Here is a 23042-nt window from a genome sequence, read left to right on the forward strand (position 1 = left end):
CTGGGTACCTTGCTGTTCTTCAGTTTTCTTAAAGCTTTTTTTAATGTGTTTCTAATCCCAGGAGATCCAGTGGCTGTTCATCATCCAATACTTGCTCACAATCATTAGATATATCCTCTGCTTGCTCTATCTCTCGATTCAGCAGGTCATTAAAGTATCTTCGCCATCTTTCCAGTGTCTGTTTACTCTCATTTGTTATGTTTCCTTCTTTGTCTCTAATCAAGCTGGTTATTGGAGCAAATTGTCTTCTAGCATAGCGTTGTATACTTTCATAAAGAACTTCCTTGTTTCATTCCTCTTCTTGGACAGTTCCATGCATTCTACTTCAGCCTTAGTACATTCCCTTTTCTTTCGGCAATGTGCCATCTTTTCCATCCTCCTTTTCTCTCGATAATCTTCCAACAAGCTTCTTGTGCAGTTCGCCTGTGATGTCTTTTGGTATGCAGTGTTATTTCTTCAGTCACTCTCTTATACTCTTAATCAAATCATGTGGACCTTATTGATTTTATCTCCAATCCTGGTGTTTACTTAGCTGAAATGTCTGTAGCTCTTTTTGTAGTCAACCATTTTTGTTCTACGTCATTAATGTCTCGCATTGTTCCTTGTTCTTGTTCTAGGCCCTGAGAAACTTTCTGACAGTACGATTTGTAAGTTTCTGTTAATTGCAGTGCTGCAATATTGTACCGTTCTTTCCTAGTATGTCTTTCTGATCGTTTGATATCCTTGCTCTTATCTTGGCCATTACAAGAAAATTATCTGAATCCACATTAGGGCCATGAAAGATTCGAACATCCAACAAGTTACACGTATTCCTCTGGTCTATCAGTACTTGATCAATTTGATTAATGTTTCCACCATCAGGTGACTTCCATGTGCCCTTGTGTATCTTCTTATAGGGAAACCTGGTAGATCCCACTATCATATTCCGGGAGACTTCAAAGAGGATCAATCTTATTCCATTATCATTAGTGGATCCATGTTTACTATGGGCTCAAATTACGGGCTGGAACATGTCTTCTCTTCCAAGTTGTGCTTTAAAATCCCTCAGCACAATGTCATTCTTAGGACACTTTATCTTAAGCTTTTTCATGGGCATCATAGAAGTCATCTTTCATGTCTTCTACAGATTCTTCTGCTGGTGCATGTCCATTAATTATGATATGATTAAAGAATCTTCCTTTAATTCTAAGTACTGATAGCCTGGGATTAATAGACTGTGTAAAATTCATCTCCAAATGTTTCAAATCTTTATAAACAAGGAAACCTGTACCAAACTCATGTCTGTTATCACATCTATAAAACATAGTGCCCTCTTTCTTTTCCAATACCCTACTTCCTGTCCATCGAATTTCTTGGATGGCAATGATGCTCTCCTTGAGCTTCCGGTCTAATAACTTCTTTAAGAGAGCCCAGGTACCAACTCAAAGATCAGTTTTCAACTTTTTAACCATTCATTTTCCCAGATCCTTGCTATGTCATCATCTATTAATTCGTCTGGCTTCTGCTCTTTGGGTTTTTGTAACTTTATTTCTTTTACAGGAAGAAGATGTTAGCCTCGAGCCCAACCCCCAACCTGAGGACCAGGATTTGTATTAGGTTTACTCTCCTTGGGAAGGAGGCTTCACTACACCTCTAGAGTCCTCCTTCCCTTATGTTGTGTGGGACACACTTTGTCTGGCCCTCAGTCAAGACCAATTCAGCTTGGGTGACCCTTCCAGTGGCTATGCTACAGCAGGCACAGCTCTCGCCTTCACGGAAGCACGCGAGCCCTCCCGCCCAGCACTGGAGGTGCCTACTACAAGGCAGTGTCCCCTGGGAGGGCTTATTGAACATCTGCCCATTAAAAATTGCATTATCTAATGACCAAGTGGTACAAAGCTATTTACATAAAGCATCTTAATGACACGTAACATTCATAGGGATGGAGCCGAGTTCCAAACCCGATTAATTTAGACACCTGTAAATATTTAACATTTACTTGACCACTAAAAATATAGTTTCCAGATATTTTTGCAGACTATTATTTTGCAACAGCACTGCAAATTTATGAGAGTCTTCATTGATGGACCTTAACCATGAGGCCTTTGTTTTCTGTGATTCTGTCCATGAGAGTTGTTTACTGAATGAACTCACTGTCTACAATGCAGAGATTCATATGGTCTTCAGGAAGCAGTTGAGCATATGGGATGTACTCAAGCTCAAAATTCGTCATCAGCTCAGACTCCCTCAGTGAACTTCAAGCTATACAGTTCGTGTGTTCAGAACTCCTTTCTTCACTTAAAGAATAGGGAAAAAGGAGGTGATATTCTTATGGGTATCAGAACAAGGAGGCCTGCACAATACCTGTTGTAACAGTGTGTGCCATCCCTCTACACGCAGTTTCATTGCTGATGAGGTAAAGGGACAGGGCCATGCATCAGTGTCAGCATAACCAATTGAAAGTGAACATTACTTTTTTCCCTCCCAAAGGCAACATAACAAGAACTGCCACCCAAATAAAACTCTCATTTATTTTCTATTCAACACTTCAGCCATTAAAAGCTGTGCAATCCTTAATTACTCTTAATATACCTTTGGATGGGACACAGCCTTCTGAAGTAAAGATCAGATAATCCTACAGCAAGCGTGCTTTCCAGTTCACAGTTTTTGTATGTACCATATTTTAGAGTTTACATTTGACTAAGCATCGAGTGTTTCCTAATTTGCAACTTTTTAACATTGAGATGGAAAGGAACACAGTTTTTATTTTGACATCTCAGATTTTTTTGTGCACTCCATTTTTATGTGCTCTCCCCTAAAATATTATATCAAAACCAAAAGTTATTTCAGAAAATTGTAAAATTACAGGAAAGAATGACTGGCCAACTCTTATCTGTCTGTCAGCAGTACTTCAGATTTTTCCTCCTCATGGTAGATCATAGTTGGCCTTTCTGTCTCTTTATTTTATACTTCCCAAATTTATAAATTTTTAAGGCTCTTTTTGATAAATTTTTGTTGTATGACGATGTATTAACTCCATTAATGAGGTAATGGCTGCACTGCTGTAACGCCACCCCCTCTCCCACAAACACAGACAACAACAAAGTAAGAATCATTATTGTTTGGTATAAAATTGATTACGATGAAATGGAAGTATAGCATTGGCTTGCTGTAAGGTGAATGCTAGGTGAGAGAACATTTTAACAGGAAACAGATTGGTACGTATAGAATATTAATGGAGGAAATGATGAAATTGAACTGTATGAGTGCGACAGGAACATATTTCAGGCATGACCAATGTCTTTAACATACAAATCAAACTTTATGAGTATGGCTTACAGATGGTGACCAATCAAAAGTCCATAGAGATTTTATATGTGAGTGTGTGAGAGAGCGCTTGTTGAGGTTTTCAGACAATTTGGCATGTCACGGTGGCAGGTATTGTAAATGGTCATTTCATTAGAAACCCCTACAAAATCTGTAAATGAATAATTATACCTTCAGTAAAAAATTTCGTAATTAATTTACAGGTGCAGTTGGTGCACCAACTTAATTGTAATCTTAGAACATGCGATACTTCCACTAAGGTTTTATTTTTCTAATAAAAAAATGAAATTTACATCTAAGAACATCAAACATTCCACATGTATATGTGCACTGTGACTGATTATGACACCTTTCAAGGATCCTTAACTATTGTAAACCAACAACGTGATTCTGTGGGAAGCAGAGACTTTTTAAATGATCTGCAATAATTTGTAGCCGTATGTTGTAAATTCAACGTGAAGTATAATCCAGAATGTATTCATTCATGCCATACTTTCAGAAGTATAAATGTGGCTAGCTTTTTGGTACAAATAACTATCTGATGAATCTTAGAACAGCTAAAATAAAAATTTGTGTGTATATTTTGTCGAAGAAATACACATAACAGTAGGAACAATTTTTAAATAAGATTAACCTGACCTAATTTGATGACTTATTCCACAGTTATATTAAAATAATAAACAAACATTTCAGAAAATTTTGGTTTTTCTCTCAGTTATTGACATTGTTTCACAATTTAAGCAAAACCTGGATACAACATTTTTTGATTACACAGTCCATCTAATTTTTCTTCTTGTTTTTTATCAGCTGGAAGATGGTGACTATAAGCCACTGGACCCAGAAAAAATAAGACTTCCACCCCCTGCCCCTCCAAGTGAAAGGCTACTTGCTGCTGTAGAAGCATTTTATGCACCACCTTGCCATGACAGACCACGTGACAGGTAAATACCATTGGACTCTTTACATAGTAGCAGCTATCGCATTTATATTGTCAAGCGATTTAATCTCAGATCATACAGGTCAAGAGTGACTTGTGTCACATCATTATTTCAAAGTTTTCTGGGAAAAAAAGTGTTTTGAAGTTCCACAAGTCACCTCTCAAAACTGAAATATTTTTATTTTCTAATGATTTGTTAAAAGATTATAGATCTCTCTAAATGAGAGTATTTGTGAAAATGGCATAATGAAAGGGAAAATTATTAAAAAAAAAACTACAAGCAATAGAGATCTGAAATTATTTTTTATAAAATCTTTGTTCACAGTACTATCAGACAAGTTTGACACTTATATACTTTTGGGCATTTTTTCATCTTTAACTTGGAAAAATAAACTATGAACGTTCGTAACTTTTAGCAAATTTAAAAATTATGTTTTGAAAATATGAATAGTCACAGGATGTTAACTTTCTTGAGAAATGATGAGGTGGAAAGACTACTGTCAGCTATGACATTAATGCCTGAAATTTTTTGATTCTTTATAAATATTTGCTCTAAAACCCCCATCCAGAAATTCTAGAAACTGCATGGTGTGTTAGTTGGTCATTGTACTTATGGAAGGTACAATCAGAGTGGGCAATATTTTGCAGTGCAGAATTTGAGAAATTTTTATGTTAGACCTAGCTACTTTCAAGGTCAACAAATCCTGGACACTTAAAAATTTAAATTGACTACTAATGTTCAGTGCATGTAATGCAAAAATTGTATATCTTGCTCAAAATGATTATTTTACAGCATTGTAAGTGAGTAGGAAAACAGTTGTTCATTTTGTTTAAGCATTTTATAAAACAAATAGATATAGAAAATAGCTTTGTGTATGCATTTTTCTGTTTCTGATAAATATTATTCACAAATTGAAATTGCCCATCAATGTTTCAGATTTTATGCTATTCTGTTGAAATTATTTCTACAAGATATGAAAACTTCTTATTTTATTGGAGCTTATGGGCATTTGAAAATTTGGATTCAATGTGTTCTTTTAAATTTTACAGTGGTATGTCCTGAGCATAACACATTTCCTTGTAACCAATTATGTACCTGACAGCAATGTGTTGTGTTCTGTTTCAGAGGAAAACAGACAAATTTATTTTCTCAGTGACCCATTTTTCATTTGCCATAAGTATAATCCGTTATGATTTCTGTTCGTGGGTGGTTCTCCCCCCCCCCCCCCCCCCCCCAAAATCCAGAGGGGCGGGGGGGGGGGGGGGGGGCAGCCACACAAACACCTTGGTCTTAATGCACTTCATATAATTCCAGAATGTACCATTGTTCTGCCAGACATACACTTCTTTCATTTGGAAGAAGTCTATGCTTTTTTTACCTTTGACGTACACACTCTTTATAGGCGGAGCAACCAAGTGTCAGTGCCAGATTGCTATATCCAGAACCAACATGTGCACATCACATAATGCTAGTGATTTAGACCAAATAAAGAAGGTGAACTGGCTTCGAAAACAGATAAAAACTGTGTAGTGAAGAGAAAGTAATAAAGACTTTCCCTTCTTTTCAGCATACTAGTAATTTTTAAAATAATTGTAGGATTTGTTTGGATGATTGAACCTTGTTGATGTGCTTTATAAAAGCTCTCAGTTAAGTTAGACTTCCACTTCTGTTCCAGTAAAATAACTCTGTTGAATAATTAATCTTATCAAATGGTCTCATCTCTGTAGGGTGTTGGTTGTTATATTAATGCTTTAAATAATGAAAGGAGTAAAGGTAACAATTCATTGTCTAAGTGAAGCACTGAGTCGTCAGTAGGCACATAAACAAGAATTGAGAATGTTACTGAGTTTTTGGAAAAGACTTGCTTCATAACTAACAGAATACACACACACACACACACACACACACACACACACACACACACACACACACACCTGCACGCTACATTGTCTCTACTGACTACATTGTCTGCCCCCGTTAGCTGAGTGGTCAGCAAGACAGAATGTCAATCCTAAGGGCCCAGGTTCGATTCCCGGCTGGGTCGGTGATTTTCTCCGCTCAAGGACTGGGTTTTGTGTTGTCCTAATCATCATCATTTCATCCCCATTGATGTGCAAGTCGCTGAAGTAGCGTCAAATTGAAAGACTTGCACCCAGCGAATGGTCTACCCGACGGGAGGCCCTAGTCACACGACATTTTCATTTTACCAGCTACATTGGACTTGCACTACAGTTTGACTGGATAAGCACATCATTGTAGGGTGGGACACTGTAACCATGCCTGTGTGTGTGTGTGTGTGTGTGTGTGTGTGTGTGTGTGTGTGTGTGTATTCTGTATCAAAGGAAAATTTAATTGAAAAATCTAATAATTGATGACACAGAATTACTGATCTGTACTTACCTTGAGGCAGCAAAATGTATAATACTGGTGATAAACATATATAAAAGTGATAGCCTACTTAGCTATCGGGGAGGAGTGAGGGACACAGGTAAGTTGGGGAAGGTTACTCCAGGATGAGAGGGAATCACCTCTAGTGAGGACAGGGGTATGCTTGTCACATGGGCTGTATCTCTGTGGAAGACCTAGGTGCGAGACCTGTTCTTTGTGCCCACCCACCACATCCAGCTCCACTCCCATCACAGGCACATTTTACCCACCAAAGGGCAGGACCACATGTGAAAGCAGTCATGTCATACACCATCTCTGCTGCATATTCTGTACTGTCAGTCTGTTATTTAGATGGCAATTGTCTGTACAACACATCCATCAATCCCACAGTCCTCCACTAGCCCTGTCTCACCTCCACCCCTTTCCCTATGCTTCCCACTTGATTCCAATAAGCTTCACCCACAGTGTTATCCTTATGGTCCCCATCTTGCTCTGTTCTATCGCTGACTTCTTCATTGTGTTGTATGCCACATGAGATTTCCCTTGCCTGATCTGAAGCATGTGTGTATCTCTTCCCATTTACAACCCCCCTCTCTCTCCTAGCTCTTTGTGACATTTCCCTCCACTCATCATTTGTCCTCACCACCTTTTTTTGTCTCACACTCCATGTTGCTAAACCTCTCACCCTGGCGAGTTGCAGTGTCAGGAGAGTACAGTGTAACCATGTGTGTTGTTTGTTAGCTGTGAAGAGAGGTGTAGCCCATAAGCTTATCAACTTTTTAATGCTTTTGTCTATCAGCTGCTCAGTGCCTCAACTTCATTGGTAGTTGCTTCCTTGGCTGTTTCAGAAGTTCTAATGTTGTGTGACGTATACGAGGGTCAGTCAAAAAGTAATGCCTCCTATTTTTTTTTCTACGTTTAATTGTCAGGAAATTTAAATGCAATTACATAGGTTGAAAACCACAACATTGAGGATCATTTTGTCATTTTTCAATGTAATCTCCGCCCATCTCTACAGTTTTGGTCCATCTTTGAACAAGGGCATGTATCCCAGCACGGTAAAAATCACAGCTCTGGTTCCTAAGCCATTGACGCACGGATGTTTTGACGGCCTCCTCATCTTCAAAATGAATCCCACGATGAGCTTCTTTTAGTGGCCCGAACAGATGGAAGTCTGATGGTGCCAGGTCAGGGCTGTATGGGGGATGAGGCAAAACTTCCCATCCAATTTTGACAATCTCGTCAGAGGTGTGACGACTGGTGTGTGGTCTTGCATTGTCATGCAAAAGAAGAACATCTGCCATTGATTTTGTTGGGCGAACTCGCTGAAGACGTGCTTTAAGTTTGTTGAGGGTTGTGACGTATTGAACAGAATTTATTGTGCATCCCTGCTCCAAAAAATCAACCAGAATCACACCCTCTGTATCCCAGAAAACTGTTGCCATAACTTTCCCTGCCGATCGCACAGTTTTGAATTTTTTCTTCCTCGGCGAGCTTGTGTGACGCCACTCCATTGACTGCCTCTTTGATTCGGGTTCAAAAAAATGCACCCTAGTTTCGTCCCCGGTCACAATTTTTTTCAGAAACTCATCTCCCTCCAAACGGAAGCGCTGCAAGTGTTGGGAGGCTATTGTTTTCCTTGCCTCTTTATTCTGATCGGTTAACATTCTTGGAACCCACCGTGCACAAACTTTTGAGTACCCCAATTGTTTAATAATCGTGATCACACTGCCTTTACTAAGAGAAATAATGCGACACACTTCATCTGCAGTCACCCGACGGTCACCACGAATGATGTCATCAACTTGCTGAATGTTGTGTGGAGTCACTGCACTCACCGGCCTGCCGCCCCGCTTTTCGTCAGTCAACGGTGTTTGCCCTTCAGCTTCCTTACAACGACGAACCCATCGTCTAACAGTGCTGACATCCACTGTCACAACACCATACACCTTCTTCAGTCTTTCATGAATGCGTATGGGCGTTTCACCTTCTGCATTCAAGAATTCAATCACACAACGCTGTCTCAAACGAACATCGATGTCGGCCATCTTACAAACTTCTGCTGTGCTGCCACCTGTTGACACAGAAAGTTACTACTGCAGTGGATTGCAGAAGAAGGTTTGAGGAATGGCGCCAAATTCAAATTTTTCACTTAACTTAATTTCTTTAAGTAGAAAAAAAATGGGAGGCATTACTTTTTGACCGACCCTCGTATATGCAAACTTCCCACTTCTCTTATACGAGTCAACTTACTTGGTGCACACAGCCGATCTTCTTCTCTGGATAGCCGGCTTCTGGAAACTCTATAAACTTCTTCTCCAAAGAATGATGCTGGTTACAGGAACCTTAAATACTGTCTCTCTACTTGCGAAATAATTTGGTACTTGAAGAATACTTTTCAACAACTATCGATATATTTGAGCTTCATAAAGAACAAAATTCACACTTCGCACATAAACGTTAGTCTTCTTGTAAGTCACTCGCATCGTCTCACATTAGAAAGAGATTTAAGTACATTTAGCAAAGAGTTGGCTTAGCAACCATAACACTATTACAAACAAATCGTAAAATACGTCTTGCCTCCAGCAAACCCAAGATAAAAGTTTATTCACAATTCCGAATCTCAGTTGTTCTTTAGTCACTAACAGTAGTCACAATTATAAACAGCACTGAATAACACAGAAGTTCCTTGGTTCTTCTGTGTGCTTTCACTACGACTTCCATGGATCGCTCGACAAGTACTTCTCAGTGCCGTTCAGCTGCCGCGTCGACCTTAGGCTCGCGACTGATTTCACACCTGCACGCACAGACACGTGACACGCAGTAGGTAGGGTTCCTTTCTCCCACTCACATCTAAAATATCATGTGTTCAAGACGGTGGAAGGCCGAGTGGTTCTAGAATTTATGTGGAAATTCTCGAAACACTACAAACTCTGTCAATCATTCAGTGTTTGCCACTATAGTACATACATCTGTAAGAATAATTTAAGGAGGAGTGCTGTGTGTCATTATTACATATAATCAGCCAGCACAATATATCCTCTCTCTCTCTCTCTCTCTCTCTCTCTCTCTCTCTCTCTCTCTCTCTCTCCCCCCCCTCCCTCCCTCCCTCCCTCCCTCCCTCTCTCTCCCTCTTCCCTCCCTCTCTCCTCCCCCCCTCGCCCTGTCTCCCACCCCTCCTCCTCTTCCCCCTGCGTGCGTGTGTGCGTGCGTGTGTGTGTGGTGTGTGTGTGTGTGTGTGTGTGTGAGTGGGCATGCGCGCGCTCATCCACATCTTATATAACTGATCAGGAAACCACATGTTTGAGAGTTTATTGGGACAAATGTATTAGTTGTAATGGGGAGTATTTTGAAGCAGATAAGGTTGTTTTGTAAACAATAAAAAAAAAAATTTTTTTTTACCCCCATGTATAGACAACGTTTGAATTACAAATGAATTTGTACTTTACTGAATACTATAAATAATGAAGCATTGGATGGTTTATTATTGTGATCACTCTTGAAACATCCTAATATTTTCATTATTTTCATTGATTGATTACTTCAAATCCTGATTCTTAGTATCTACATTTACATACATACATCTAAAACCAAAGATAATGTGACTTACCAAACGAAAGCGCTGGCAGGTTGATAGACACACAAACAAACACAAACATACACACAAAATTCAAGCTTTCGCAACCAACGGTTGCTTCATCAGGAAAGAGGGAAGGAGAAGGAAAGACGAAAGGATGTGGGTTTTAAGGGAGAGGGTAAGGAGTCATTCCAATCCCGGGAGCGGAAAGACTTACCTTAGGGGGGAAAAAGGACAGGTATACACTCGCATACACACACATATCCATCCACACAGACACAGACACACACACACACACACACACACACACACACACACACACACACACACAAAATTCAAGCTTTCGCAACCAACGGTTACTTCATCAGGAAAGAAGGAAGGAGAAATGTCTGCTTGTGTCTGTGTATGTGCGGATGGATATGTGTGTGTATGCGAGTGTATACCTGTCCTTTTTTCCCCCTAAGGTAAGTCTTTCCGCTCCCGGGATTGGAATGACTCCTTAACCTCTCCCTTAAAACCCACATCCTTTCGTCTTTCCTTCTCCTTCCCTCTTTCCTGATGAAGCAACCGTTGGTTGCGAAAGCTTGAATTTTGTGTTTGTTTGTGTGTCTATCAACCTGCCAGCGCTTTCGTTTGGTAAGTCACATCATCTTTGTTTTTAGATATATTTTTCCCACGTGGAATGTTTCTCTCTATTATATTCTTTACATACATACATACTCTGCAATCCACCATACGGTGTGTGGTGGAGGGTACCTCATACCACAATGAGCATCTTCTCTCCCTGTTCCACTCCCAAACAGAACGAGGGAAAAATGACTGCCTGTATGCCTCTGTACGAGCCCTAATCTCTCTTATCTTATCTTTGTGGTCTTTCCGCGAAATAAAAGTTGGCGGCAGTAAAATTGTACTGCAGTCAGCCTCAAATGCTGGTTCTCTAAATTTCCTCAGTAGCGATTCACAAAAAGAACGCCTCCTTTCCTCTAGAGACTCCCACCAGAGTTCCTGAAGCAGTTCCGTAATACTCGCGTGATGATCAAACCTACCAGTAACAAACCTAGCAGCCCGCCTCTGAATTGCTTCTATGTCCTCCCTCAATCCGACCTGATAGGAATCTCAAATGCTCTAGCAGTACTCAAAAATAGGTCGTACTAGTGTTTTACAAACGGTCTCCTTTACAGATGAACCTAATCTTCCCAAAATTTTACCAATGAACCGAAGACGACTATCCGCCTTATGATGATTGTATATATGTTATTGTTTGGTAAGCTAAACTTTTGTGAGCTTGAAACTTCTGCACATGCTGTTGTTCACATAATAGCATCCAACACGGTGACTAGGAACCTTCAAACAGCTACTGCATTGGAGAAATCTCAAACAGTATTACCCAGTGTACCCAGTTTCTTATATTAGGAAGGAGAGAAATAGAGAGAATGAGAACCACATGCTGTTATTGCAAAGATAACAATGCATTTCCCTCTAATGACATAAGGAAAAAAGTACCCTAAGAATGAAAATATGTTGTACATGATAAGTTTCAAAATTCCATGAATTTAATAAATAAAAATGTTTGTAGGGACTAAGATAAAATTTCTATACTTCCTTTGTCTTTGACATAATTGAAAGCTGAAATAATACTGGAATAAAGGATGCAAGAGTGTGTATTATTAAGTCATTTACAAAGCAATATATAGGAAAATATACAAAATTATGCTTGCAATTAATGTATGTGAATCCTTAATAACTCATAAAGCTCTAGCTTTCTGACTACTACATATTTTCATGTTGAAATTAATCTGATTTCGATAATATAGATTCATGTGCATGACATTTTATATTCCTGTACTGAATACTTTTATGTGCTTGTGAAATGCTAACTCTATTCAGACGGATTATTGACAGCGAAGGCTGGGAGAAACTCGGACTTTATGAATATTATCGAGCCAAGAATGCAGCCCGAAAGAAAAAGGAGGAAGAGATTCAAGGTGGTCTGCGGGAACGTTCCAAATCACCCTCTCCTGTGATAAGCCGGAAGTCAAAGAGCAGATCTCCACCAAAGAAGAGATACCGCAGGTATTATGTTCATTTATTCAGTTATGAACTTTATAAGCTATTTAATGTTGTTTGCCTGTACTAGTCATATGTGTTGAATGTAATTATTATTTATTTGCCTTAAATTGCTTATTTATCAACTTACAACTTGACATTTTTCATGTAGAAATCATTGTCAAAGGGGAGAGAAGCAAAAAGTGGGAGGGAGAAATCCCATGGCTGGCTGAGATTTCTATATTAGAGCTTTCTATTTGTAGTCTTGACATTTACCTGCTCTAAACATTAGCTCATCATACATTAGTGTGAAAAATTGTTATGTCATCAGTGTGATAGCAGGAAAGGGAAATACTGGAAGGGTTTCAAATTAAGGAAAAAAAAAAAAAAACAGGAAAGAGGAAACATAATTAGAAATGTTTATTGAAAGTGTAATAAGATGTCGATAAGAAAGGACGGGTAAGCAACAAATCTAGATTAAAATCACTGTCATTACATTACTGTTGTTTTTGATCATCCTGATACAAATCCTATACTATGAACAGAGGGACATGATTGAATATATACTTGTAAATAGAATTTATGTAAGTCGTTCAAAATAAATTAATTGCAACATGTATATATCTTTGTGTGCAAATAGCATGTTGCATGCTATACGCATCCGAAATGAGCTACCTGAAAGGGTGTATTTTACCTCTTCTCTGATAAGCTACGTTTTCCTCCCACATGAATATATTCTCTCATGTCTTTGTGTGATATGCTTTGTGTGATTCAATGGCTGTCCCTGTAATTTGTCTCTTTTATTGCTTCAATGATTAGATACTATTTCCTTCTACAGAAAAAAAATGTGTGTAGCAGGCAAAATTTTATGCATTATTTTAATTATGTAAATACTATAAGGAAAGATCTGGCAGAATGTAAATAATTTTGGAGTAGTGTATACCACTCATGAAATAGCAGAAATGTTAAGTCATCGGCAGGCAAACACAAAAAAGAAATAGAGCTTGCCAGCTTTGACAATAAATCCTTTGACAATCTAGGACACACACACATGCATGCAATTTTGTGTGTGTGTTATTTGAAAATAATGACAACAGAAAGTATAATATCCTTCCAGGAAAGACGTATGATGTGAGTTAGTGAGCAGTTTCCCCCTCTTGAGGATCCAAAATTTCTTGCTCACTCAACAAACATAACATACAGTGGCGGTCGAAATAATAGAGCCACCTCTATTGACGAGATTAAGAACTAGGATATCTATTAGTTCGCGAAATCGCCACGAGTGCCGTGTTGTCAGTCCCTTGTAGACAACATCAGGGAAGACGTTGCTGCTATCTTTAGTCGTCCGAAAGGAAGCGTTTGAGCTAGACGTGTGAAAAGAGGCATAAAGGTAAGAATCTTATGGGTCAAAATAATAGAGCCGCTTTACACATGTGCCTTTAAATTGATTTTTATGCAGTTGTTTTGTATGTAAATTGACGTGTGGTTTTGTTTACATTCGTCTAGATGGGCAGAGCAAAGCATACCAGTGAAGATGAGCGTATAGTAATGTTCCGGATGTTCAAAAGTGGGATGTCCATGAATAAAATAGCCAATGTCTTGCACGTTTCGCGAAAACGAGTCCAGAACGCCATGAGACAGTCAAAACAAACAAAGCCGCAGGTGGAGAACAGGGGGCGACCTCGTGTAACTACTCCTCGCGTAGACAGACTCATCACTAGGGAAGTGAAGAAAGACCCATTTTTGTCAACACCACGACTGAAAGCCATTTTGTTTAGCGACGAACATGATGTTCAACCATCAACCTCAACGATTCAAAGACGACTGAGATCTGCAAAATTGAATGGGCGCATTGCAAGAAAGAAGCCACATGTTTCACAAACTAATGTTCGGAAAAGGTTAGCCTTTGCCCGGAGAAATGAACAAAAACCTAATACTTGGTGGAGGAACATCCTTTGGTCCGATGAATCCAAGTTTAATAGGTTTGCCTCAGACGGAAAAGTCTATGTGCGCCGCCCACCAAACCAGGAATGTAATCCCAAGTACACTTTAAAAACTGTGAAATACGGTGGCGGAAGTGTTATGGTATGGGGATGTTTTTCGTGGTACGGCATTGGTCCAATACACCGTATCAAAGGCATAATGAACGCAGAAATGTACAAAGACATCGTGGCAAATGTGATGCTGCCTTATGCTGAAGAGGAAATGCCGCTGAAATGGAAATTTCAGCACGATAACGATCCAAAGCATACTGCAAGGATCATAAGGCAGTTTGTTCAAGAGCACAATATCGAAGTATTAGAGTGGCCACCTCAGTCCCCTGACGCATCACCCATTGAGAACTTATGGGAGATCTTAGACAAGAGAATTGACCGCTCAAAAGCTACATCTTCAGAAAAACTGTGGGAAGAAATCCAGAGAGCCTGGTATGCGATCAGTAGTGACGAATGCAGGCGTTTAGTAGACTCTATGGGTAAGAGGTGCAGGGCAATCCTCAAAAATAAGGGTTACCCCACGAAGTACTAATGCAGTCCTATGCAAAAAAGACTGTTCCTGTACGTTTCATAAGACTGAGATCAAGTACAATATATTTGTTTCAATTGGCTCTATTTTTTTGACCCTGTGGTCTGGTATTCTTTTGAATATTATTGATTATTACTGATTATTTTGTGTTGTGTTATCGATATAACTGACTATAGTACAATGTGACTCGGTTGTAATGGTTTCCATCATAGTTCAAACATGTCTAGTAATAAATGTGCACTTTATTCCAAACCTTTGCCAGGTGGCTCTATTATTTTGACCGCCACTGTATTTGTATCAGAATTACATCACACTGTGGAACCTAACAAGTACACATACGAAGTTACGTCAATGAGATCACAGCAGCTCATCCATTCACAACAGCAGCTGTTTTGTTTGCTAATGTTTCTTTCAAAATAGTCCTTGAAACTGACCACAGTCGGCATCACCAGTTGAGGGACATATAGCAAGATGCCTAAACATTGTTCTCGCATGAAATAAGTGCAGCTTTTGAGCAATAGGTGCTCGTGCATCGAGAAAATTGCAACCCTAATTACACTTGGGTGCAGCCTTTTTAACACAAAGTTGTGGCCCAAGCTATGCTTGGGCATGGTGTCCAAATGTTGAGGATGTGGAACAAGTCAAAGTATTGTCAAATAGGGTAAAGTTGATCACTGTGATGAAGTTGACCAAAAAATAAAAATAAATGTATTATGTTAAACAACAAAACATTGGTGATGGAAGTGCTTTTATTTTAGTTATCATATTCACTACAAAAGTTCTTAATTTGTGGCAGTGGCTAAATGTACACTGCTCAGAGCCTTGGCTGAATGTTCAACTTTTTCAGGAGTGATTTTTAAACTTTTTTAATGAGCAAAACATTAATTCAGCGACTGGCATAAAACAATTCGCATGTCTAGGTCTTATGTATGTCATGTAACCTAATGAATGCAGCAACAGTGTGACTCATTGGCTACAGCAACAGTTGTTGGTAACAGTCTGGTGGTGGAATAAGGAAGTCATTGTTGCCGGTATTTGTACGTTAATGTGTGAATTTGTCATGTAGGTCGCAATTCTGTTTTGTTGTGTCATACTGCTGAAATCGTAAGTATTGTCAGTGTGAAAATTCCACATGTATACAAATGCTGATCAGGTAAATTGAAGAAATGTAGCCTGGAAGTTTTACAACTGGATCTTACAGAAGTTTTATATAACAGAAAAGTAAGCATTAACAAGGCTTGCCAAGTGTATGAAATTCCCGAAGGAACCCTTATAGACAAGAGTCAAGGTTGTCATGATAAAACAAAGTTGTCAGTCAGTTTTTAGTCCTAATGATGAGTGCATGTTTCATCAGAATTGGAGGAGGCAAATTTGTGATCACAGTTTTTTTTCCTTAAACTTTCATTGTATGTTACTCTGTTATTAGTATTCAAATTTAAATATTATGACAACTTTATTCTTCAGTTATTGATGAAATTTCAGAACAATTATAGTTCCCATAGATTTATAAACAGTCCACAATCATGTAGCAGATAATTGGCCTGGTGCAGTACAGCCAAGCATAGAGTAGAGAGGGGGGGCGGGGGTACCATTTGCAGTAAGTACTTATTCGGACCATACCACTGTACTTAGTTAATTACATGTTCCATAGATCATTTGAATGATTCTTGTTATTGAAATGATGTGGAAATAGTCATTTTAGATAATATGTCTGCATCAAACCAGTCTCAGGACTGAAGACTACAACAACAACATATAATATGTATACATGAATAGTGTTAACATTAATGAACACTTTTTTTTATTTTTAGTCCTACTTGAGCAACTACTCTCTCTCTCTCTCTCTCTCTCTCTCTCTCTCTCTCTCTCTCTCTCTCACTGGCTACTAGTTTTGAGGTAGAAATTCATCAATGGGATAGAAGGAATTGTCCAGGAGAAATGATTTTAAATTAGGTTTAAAACTTGCTTCACTACTGTCAGACTTATAATATTACTGGGAAAAATTATCAAAAAATTTTTGTTGTATTTGCGTATATCACTCTTCTTCTCAAACTGTGATGTATTATCTACGATGATATGTAAATATGTGTATTATGTTTGTTGACATGAAAAATGCTGAGTTGCTCTGTGGTTGAGAGTGCATTTACATTGTAGGTCCACCTGTAACTGGCTGGGTCAGTCAGTTCAAATGTCAAAGCAAGGCAGTGGTATAAGACCTCCAATAGGACTATGCCTAGTTGAAACCAACCTTCAGGCATATGACAGCTTTACCTTAGCTATTACTCTACTTATTAGAGTAGGAGTCAAATAGTATGCAGTACACACAAAATATGAGACTAATAATGATACATATATCATTGGTTCTTTTCAGAATCTCTTTACTGATGTAGAAAAGTTTCCACTTTCTCCATCATGACTCTCCTCAAATAAAATGTTTGCAGCAGTAGATCCAACAAGGAAGAATTATGGCTGCTCTTGGAACTGCAGCATCCACTTGTTTTCTGCCTCTGGGAAACAAAATAGCATCCTTGTGACCACTTTGACTTTTTGTATTTCTTTCCAGTCCGCTTTGACCCCTTCTGAGGACAGCAGTCCATCTCATGGGGAAATCATGCTGCTCATCCGAGATGATGTTCATAGTCAGACCATCTCACTCAGTACGCAGCTGTGAGCTGTTGTAGTCTGCATTTTCCTTCCTTGCTTCACGTTTTCTCATTTTAATGTCTAAATGTCTACATCCCTCTGCCATTCGGTCTCACCAGGGCAGACTATCTATTTGATTAGCTACCTCACTCCTTTCTGCTGCCCAGCGACTTTAATGCACACCATCCCCTTTGGGACTCTTCCAGAACCTGTCCAAAAGGTGCCATGTTGGCTGACCTTCTCATTCAGCTTGACCTTATATGCCATAACACTGGATCACCCACATTCTTTTCAGACTCCAAGCACGCCTATTCCCATTTGGACCTCTAGTTCTGCACTGCCCAGCTTGACTGTCCTCTCATGTGGTCCATTCTCCCTGACCTGTACTCGAGCAACCATTTCCCGTGTGCTATCCATTTGCTGACTCCTACCCCACCTTTGTGTAATCCCACTTCGCAGATTTATAAGGCCAACTGGAGGCTTTGCTCCTCCCTGGGACCTTCGGTGAATGACATTCCCCCAGTGGTAATGACCAGGTAGAACACCTTACAAGTGTTATCCTTACCACCACAGAACGTTCCATTCCTCACACTTCATCCTTACCCCTCTGTGTCCTGGTTCCTTTGTGGACTGAGGCATGCTTTGACATAACTTACATGTGGAGACATGCTCTCCGTGCTTTTAACCATCATCCTTCGATGGCAAACTGTGTTCATTATAAACAGTTGTGTGCACAGTGACGTCACATTCTGCGGGATAGCAAAAAAGCTAGCTGGATTTCATTTACTAGTTCCACTCCCTCTTCCTTCATGTGGACCAGCCTCCGACGCCTCTCTTGGACCAAGGTCCATTCCCCAATTTGCTGCCTGACCATAGCAGAAAATGTTATTGTGGAATCTGTGATCTCCAGCACCTCAGGCCAATATTTTGCAGAGATTTCGAACTCCACCCATTGTCACCCTGTCTGCCTCCATTGTAAACGAGTGGAGGCAGCTCGGGTGATACCCTTCTCCTCTCAGAACTGTGAATGTTGCAATGCTGCCTTTACTATGAGGGAACTAAAGCAATCTCTCACTTCATCCTGATCTTCTATCCCAGGCCGGATAACATTCACATTCAGATGTTGCAGCCCCTTTCTCTTGTGGGCAAGCACTTTCTTCTTCATATTTACAATCACATCTGGGCAGATGGCACGTTTTCCCAAGTGCTGGCATGAAGGCACTGTCATACACATACCTAAACCTAATAAGGTCAAACACCTTCCTTCTAGCTGCCATCCCATTTCTCTCACCAGCTGTGTTTGCAAGGTGATGGAATGTATGATTCATGCAAGTCTGGTGGCTGGCTAAAGTCTTGCAATATGCTAATCATGCCACAATGTTGATTTCAAGTGTGCCATTCTGCAATTGACCATGACAACCCATGTCATGAACGGTTTTCTGTGGAAATTCCATACTGTAGCCATGGTTTTTGATTTGGAGAAAACTTACGGCACCTGCTCTGTGCTCTCTATGCATGGGGCTTCCGAAACCACCTAACCTGTTTGCTTCAGGAATTTTTAAAAGACAAGATTTTCAGTATATGTATGGGTTCTGCCTTTTTGTACACTTTTATCCAGGAAAACGGCTGCCTTTTTGTCGCCGAATTTGCGATCTATTGCAGTTTTCCATGGACTTGACTTCTTGAGTGGCATCTTCAGCAATGTCTCAATCGTTACTTGTATAGAGTCAACACTGGCTTTCACTTTTCCACTGACAAAACTGTGTGTATGTATCTTTGGTGGATCAGTGGGTTTCTCCCACCATCTTTATGTCTTGGGCGTGTCACTCTTCCATTCGCTAAAACTATAAAACTCTGGGGCTCACTCTTGGTAGAAAACTTTCTTGGTTCTCCCATGTGTTTACCTGGTCACCCGCTGTACCCAGTCCATCAGTGTCCTACGAGTCCTAAGCGGTACTCCGTGGGGAGCAGATCAGTCCACCCTCCTCCATTTGTACTGATTCCTGGTCCATTCGAAACAAGAATATTGGTATTTCGTTTATGCATCTGCACGTCCATGCATCTTATGTCATCTAAATACAATCCAACACATGGAATCCATTTGGCGACTGGCACCTTTTACACTAGCCCAGGTGTAGTCCCTGTGCAAAAGCTGCCGAACTACCAATGTCATACCGAGGGTGATGTTCTCCTCAGCAAATACGCATACTGTTTGTCTGCCATGCCCAGTCACCCATGCTATAACCCCTTCTTCGATGACTCCTTTGTCTGCCAGTATGAGCCGCGTCCTCCTCCTCTTCTACTTCCTTGAGTTCACTTTCGGCTATTGCTTCGGCAGCTTAACTTCACGCTACTTGCCACTTTCCTGATGGAAGTAAACCATTCACCACCCTGGCTCATGTGGTGGGCTGTTTCGACATTGGACTTTGTTTGCTTCCTAAGGAAACTACATTGGTCGCTCTTTGACTGATTGTGGTGTTGAGTATGCCTTAGTCATTGGTACAATTTTTGGTATCAGCTTCCGGAACACTGCTCAGTATTTACAGCAGAGCTCTTCATCTTGTATCAGGCCACGCAGTACAGCCATGACACAGGCTTTTCAGTTGTGTTATCTGCTGTGATTTTCTCAGTGCCCTTCAGAGCCTTTGTGTGCTGTACACAGTCCATCACTTACTGCAATGGGTCCAAGAAAGCTTCCACTTGCTCACTCTTTAGAGAGCCACTGTGATGTTCATGTGGTTCCTGGTCATTTCGGGCTGACAGGAAACTAGGTTGCTGACTCTTCTGCGAAGTCTGCAGTCCTCCTACCTCAACCTGCTAATTCTTTTGTTCCTTCCAGTGATCTCTGTGATACTGTCTATCAGCAAGTAGTGTCACTTTGGCATCACCATTGGTCTTCTCTTCATAGAAATAAGCTCCAGAGAATTAAACCTCACCCAGCGGCTTGGCCGACCTCCTCTTAGCCCTCTCAGCGCAAGATCATTTTAGCTAGGTTGCGTATTGGGCACTGTTGTTTTACCCATCACCATTTTTTAAGTGATGATCCCCACCACTTCTTACTCATTGTCATCAACCTTTGACAGTTCACCATTTCCTGACCAAATGCCCTTTTTTTTAACCACTTATGTTGTAATGCATGTTTGCTGTCTGAGTTATTGGCTATTTTAGTGAATGACGTGCTGACTGTCAACCGCAGTTTACTTTTTATCTGTCGTAGCAATATGGCGAAGGATATTTAATCTTTAGTTCGGGACCTCCATTGTCTCTACAGTGTATATTCTGGACCTTTCTCCAAGAGGAAGGCCTTTTTCTTAGCTCCCTTTCTTTCTGTCCATTAGGCTTAACGCATAGTCACTTTTATCTTCTTTTTCGTATTAATGTTCTGAGTATCTGACGTGGGTGCATATGACCTCAGCTGTTTTGTGCCCTAGAAGAAAACAAACAAATGTACCTATACATAACTATCCTTTCCCCTTCCCAATCCCTCCAGGTTGCTGCTTGCATCCAACATGATAGTTGCATTCTGGACCGAGATGCTGGTGTTGGTGGCCATGTGTCCATGAGGTGTGCTTGCTTGTGTGTATGAGTAGTGTGTGTTTCTCTTTGCTGATGAAGGCTGTGGCCAAAAGCTTATGTAAGTGCCTCATAATTGTTCCTATCTGCAACTTAACATGTCTTCTTTACAGTAAGTAGCAATGTATCTTTTCCTACATTGTTTATATTCCTATCTGGAGTTTCCAGTGTTTGAATTTGCCAAATGGCTTTCCTTCCATCCCACAACCCTGTGAAGTTTTCCTTTCTTAAGCTTCTCTGTAACATTACTCTTTTCAATGTCCATTCTTCTTATATTTATTCACTGCCTTCCAAACGGCATCTTCTTCCGAGCCACACTGTATCAACGATTTCCGTGTACAGCACAGACTTTGTGACCGTGTGGATTATTGATGCAGAATCTGATACTCGCAAATTTTTCCTCTTTCCTATTAACCCCACCTCATCCCTCATCTGGACATACTTTAGCATTCTATTTTCCACACTGCCCATGACACATGAACTTTTGATCCTCAACCTAACCCATCCCCTGCCCACCCCTCTTCCCTTATCTTCAAAACACACACACACACACACACACACACACACACACACACACACACACACGCACATGCACATGCACATGCACGCACTCCCATACGCCATCATTTCTTTTCTCCCATGTTTCTGTATCAGGGTATGAATGACCCACGAGATCCGGGAAAACCCTGGAATTTTTTCATCCAGGAGAAACGGGAATGTTTTAGAATTCCGGGAATTTTTCATTGTTTTTGTTTTCAGTTAAATTTTTGTAATTTTGACTGGTAAGATCCGATACTCTAACAAAGGGTATCACTGTATCCCACTACTGCAGAATAATACTGCAGCAATAAAGCATGAACGAGAGAAAAACGAAAATAAAACTTAAATTGCGAAGGAAATGTGCCGTATACAGCAACAAAACACAGTGCTCATACAAGTGTCTGCCAACAGCAAAATGTGTCAAAGGAAGACTAGGCAATGTTCCGTAACAAATTGCCTCCGATGAGCATGACGTCACAACTGTTTACATTAGATTCATTTTAGCAGTTATGAGCGAGATGATGTGCATGCGTAGTTGAGTAGTACCTTCTCCCGTTTCTGGCTACAGAAATGTAGCTGTTGGCTGTGTAAGCAGTCGCAGCAAGCAGCTACATGCTACTGGGATAAAGTTTACTGGAGTGGCCAAGCTGCCAGATTCTTGCATGCGTAGCAGGCCCAGATCTAGGAGGGGGGTGGGGGGCAAATTCATACTCTTGAGGGAAAAAACCTTGTTTCACAAAGCGACTAGCATCCAGCACACGTTAGTCTATCAATTATTCATATGACTTTGAAACGCACCCCTAATGGTTTTTGAACACATTCTAAGTTGATTTCTGAATGATTCGTAAGTTGATTTGTGAATGTGTGCATAGTGTACATGATGTCTCTGTCAGGGGAATCCTTGTCGCTTGTAGGAACAAACTTTCCTACAGACAAAAAGGGCTATACGAGCTGAGTGGAGTAAGGCTGAATGGATGAATGCCAACCGCTGTCTGATTGTGTGGTTGATCAGGTTTGTGAATGATAGTGTTGTTATAATTACTAGCTAAATCCATAGATTCAGACTATAGGAGTGGAAATAAACAAATAAAAAGTAAGAAAGATTATTTATTACCTTCTCGGTGTATCCAAGAAAATGAAATTTTGCCAGAAAATTTTTGGCCAGATCGCTGTACTGGTAAGGGCCAGTTGTACAGTACCCAGCTAGCATCCTCTTTAAGTTCTATTCTGGAAGAAGTGCGGAAAATGCGTTGTACAAACTTGTAGCAATGCAGGATAACTAAAACAGTGATTCTGGCAGAGTTAGTGGAGTTAACCTGTGAATAAGCTTTGACATTGGCAGGAATAGTTACAGAATTAGTGATAACAAGACTGTTTGTTAGAGCAAGGAAGGAGAAGAAACAGGGACATCACACAAATTATGGAACAATATGATGATTCCAAGATTGTATAAAAATTTCGTACTACTGCTTTTCGATCTCATACTTGAGAAACTGGAGCGTGTGAAT

At 40.1% G+C, this 23042-nt stretch overlaps 1 protein-coding gene across 6 annotated transcripts in view; it reads left to right on the forward strand.

Annotated features, from left to right (window-relative positions):
- Window positions 1-23042, forward strand: part of LOC124606870 (calcium homeostasis endoplasmic reticulum protein) — a 377438-nt gene that overhangs the window by 231714 nt on the left and 122682 nt on the right. For 5 of the 6 annotated variants that reach the window (XM_047139002.1, XM_047138971.1, XM_047138963.1 and 2 more), the window contains 2 exons: window positions 4114-4247; window positions 12097-12282. In XM_047139002.1, coding sequence (XP_046994958.1) covers window positions 4114-4247; window positions 12097-12282 — 320 coding nt within the window. The remainder of the gene's footprint in view (window positions 1-4113; window positions 4248-12096; window positions 12283-23042) is intronic. The other variant, XM_047138979.1, reaches the window with a different exon arrangement.

Source organism: Schistocerca americana, chromosome 1 (assembly GCF_021461395.2).
Source record: "Schistocerca americana isolate TAMUIC-IGC-003095 chromosome 1, iqSchAmer2.1, whole genome shotgun sequence".
Taxonomy (NCBI): Eukaryota; Metazoa; Arthropoda; class Insecta; order Orthoptera; family Acrididae; genus Schistocerca; species Schistocerca americana.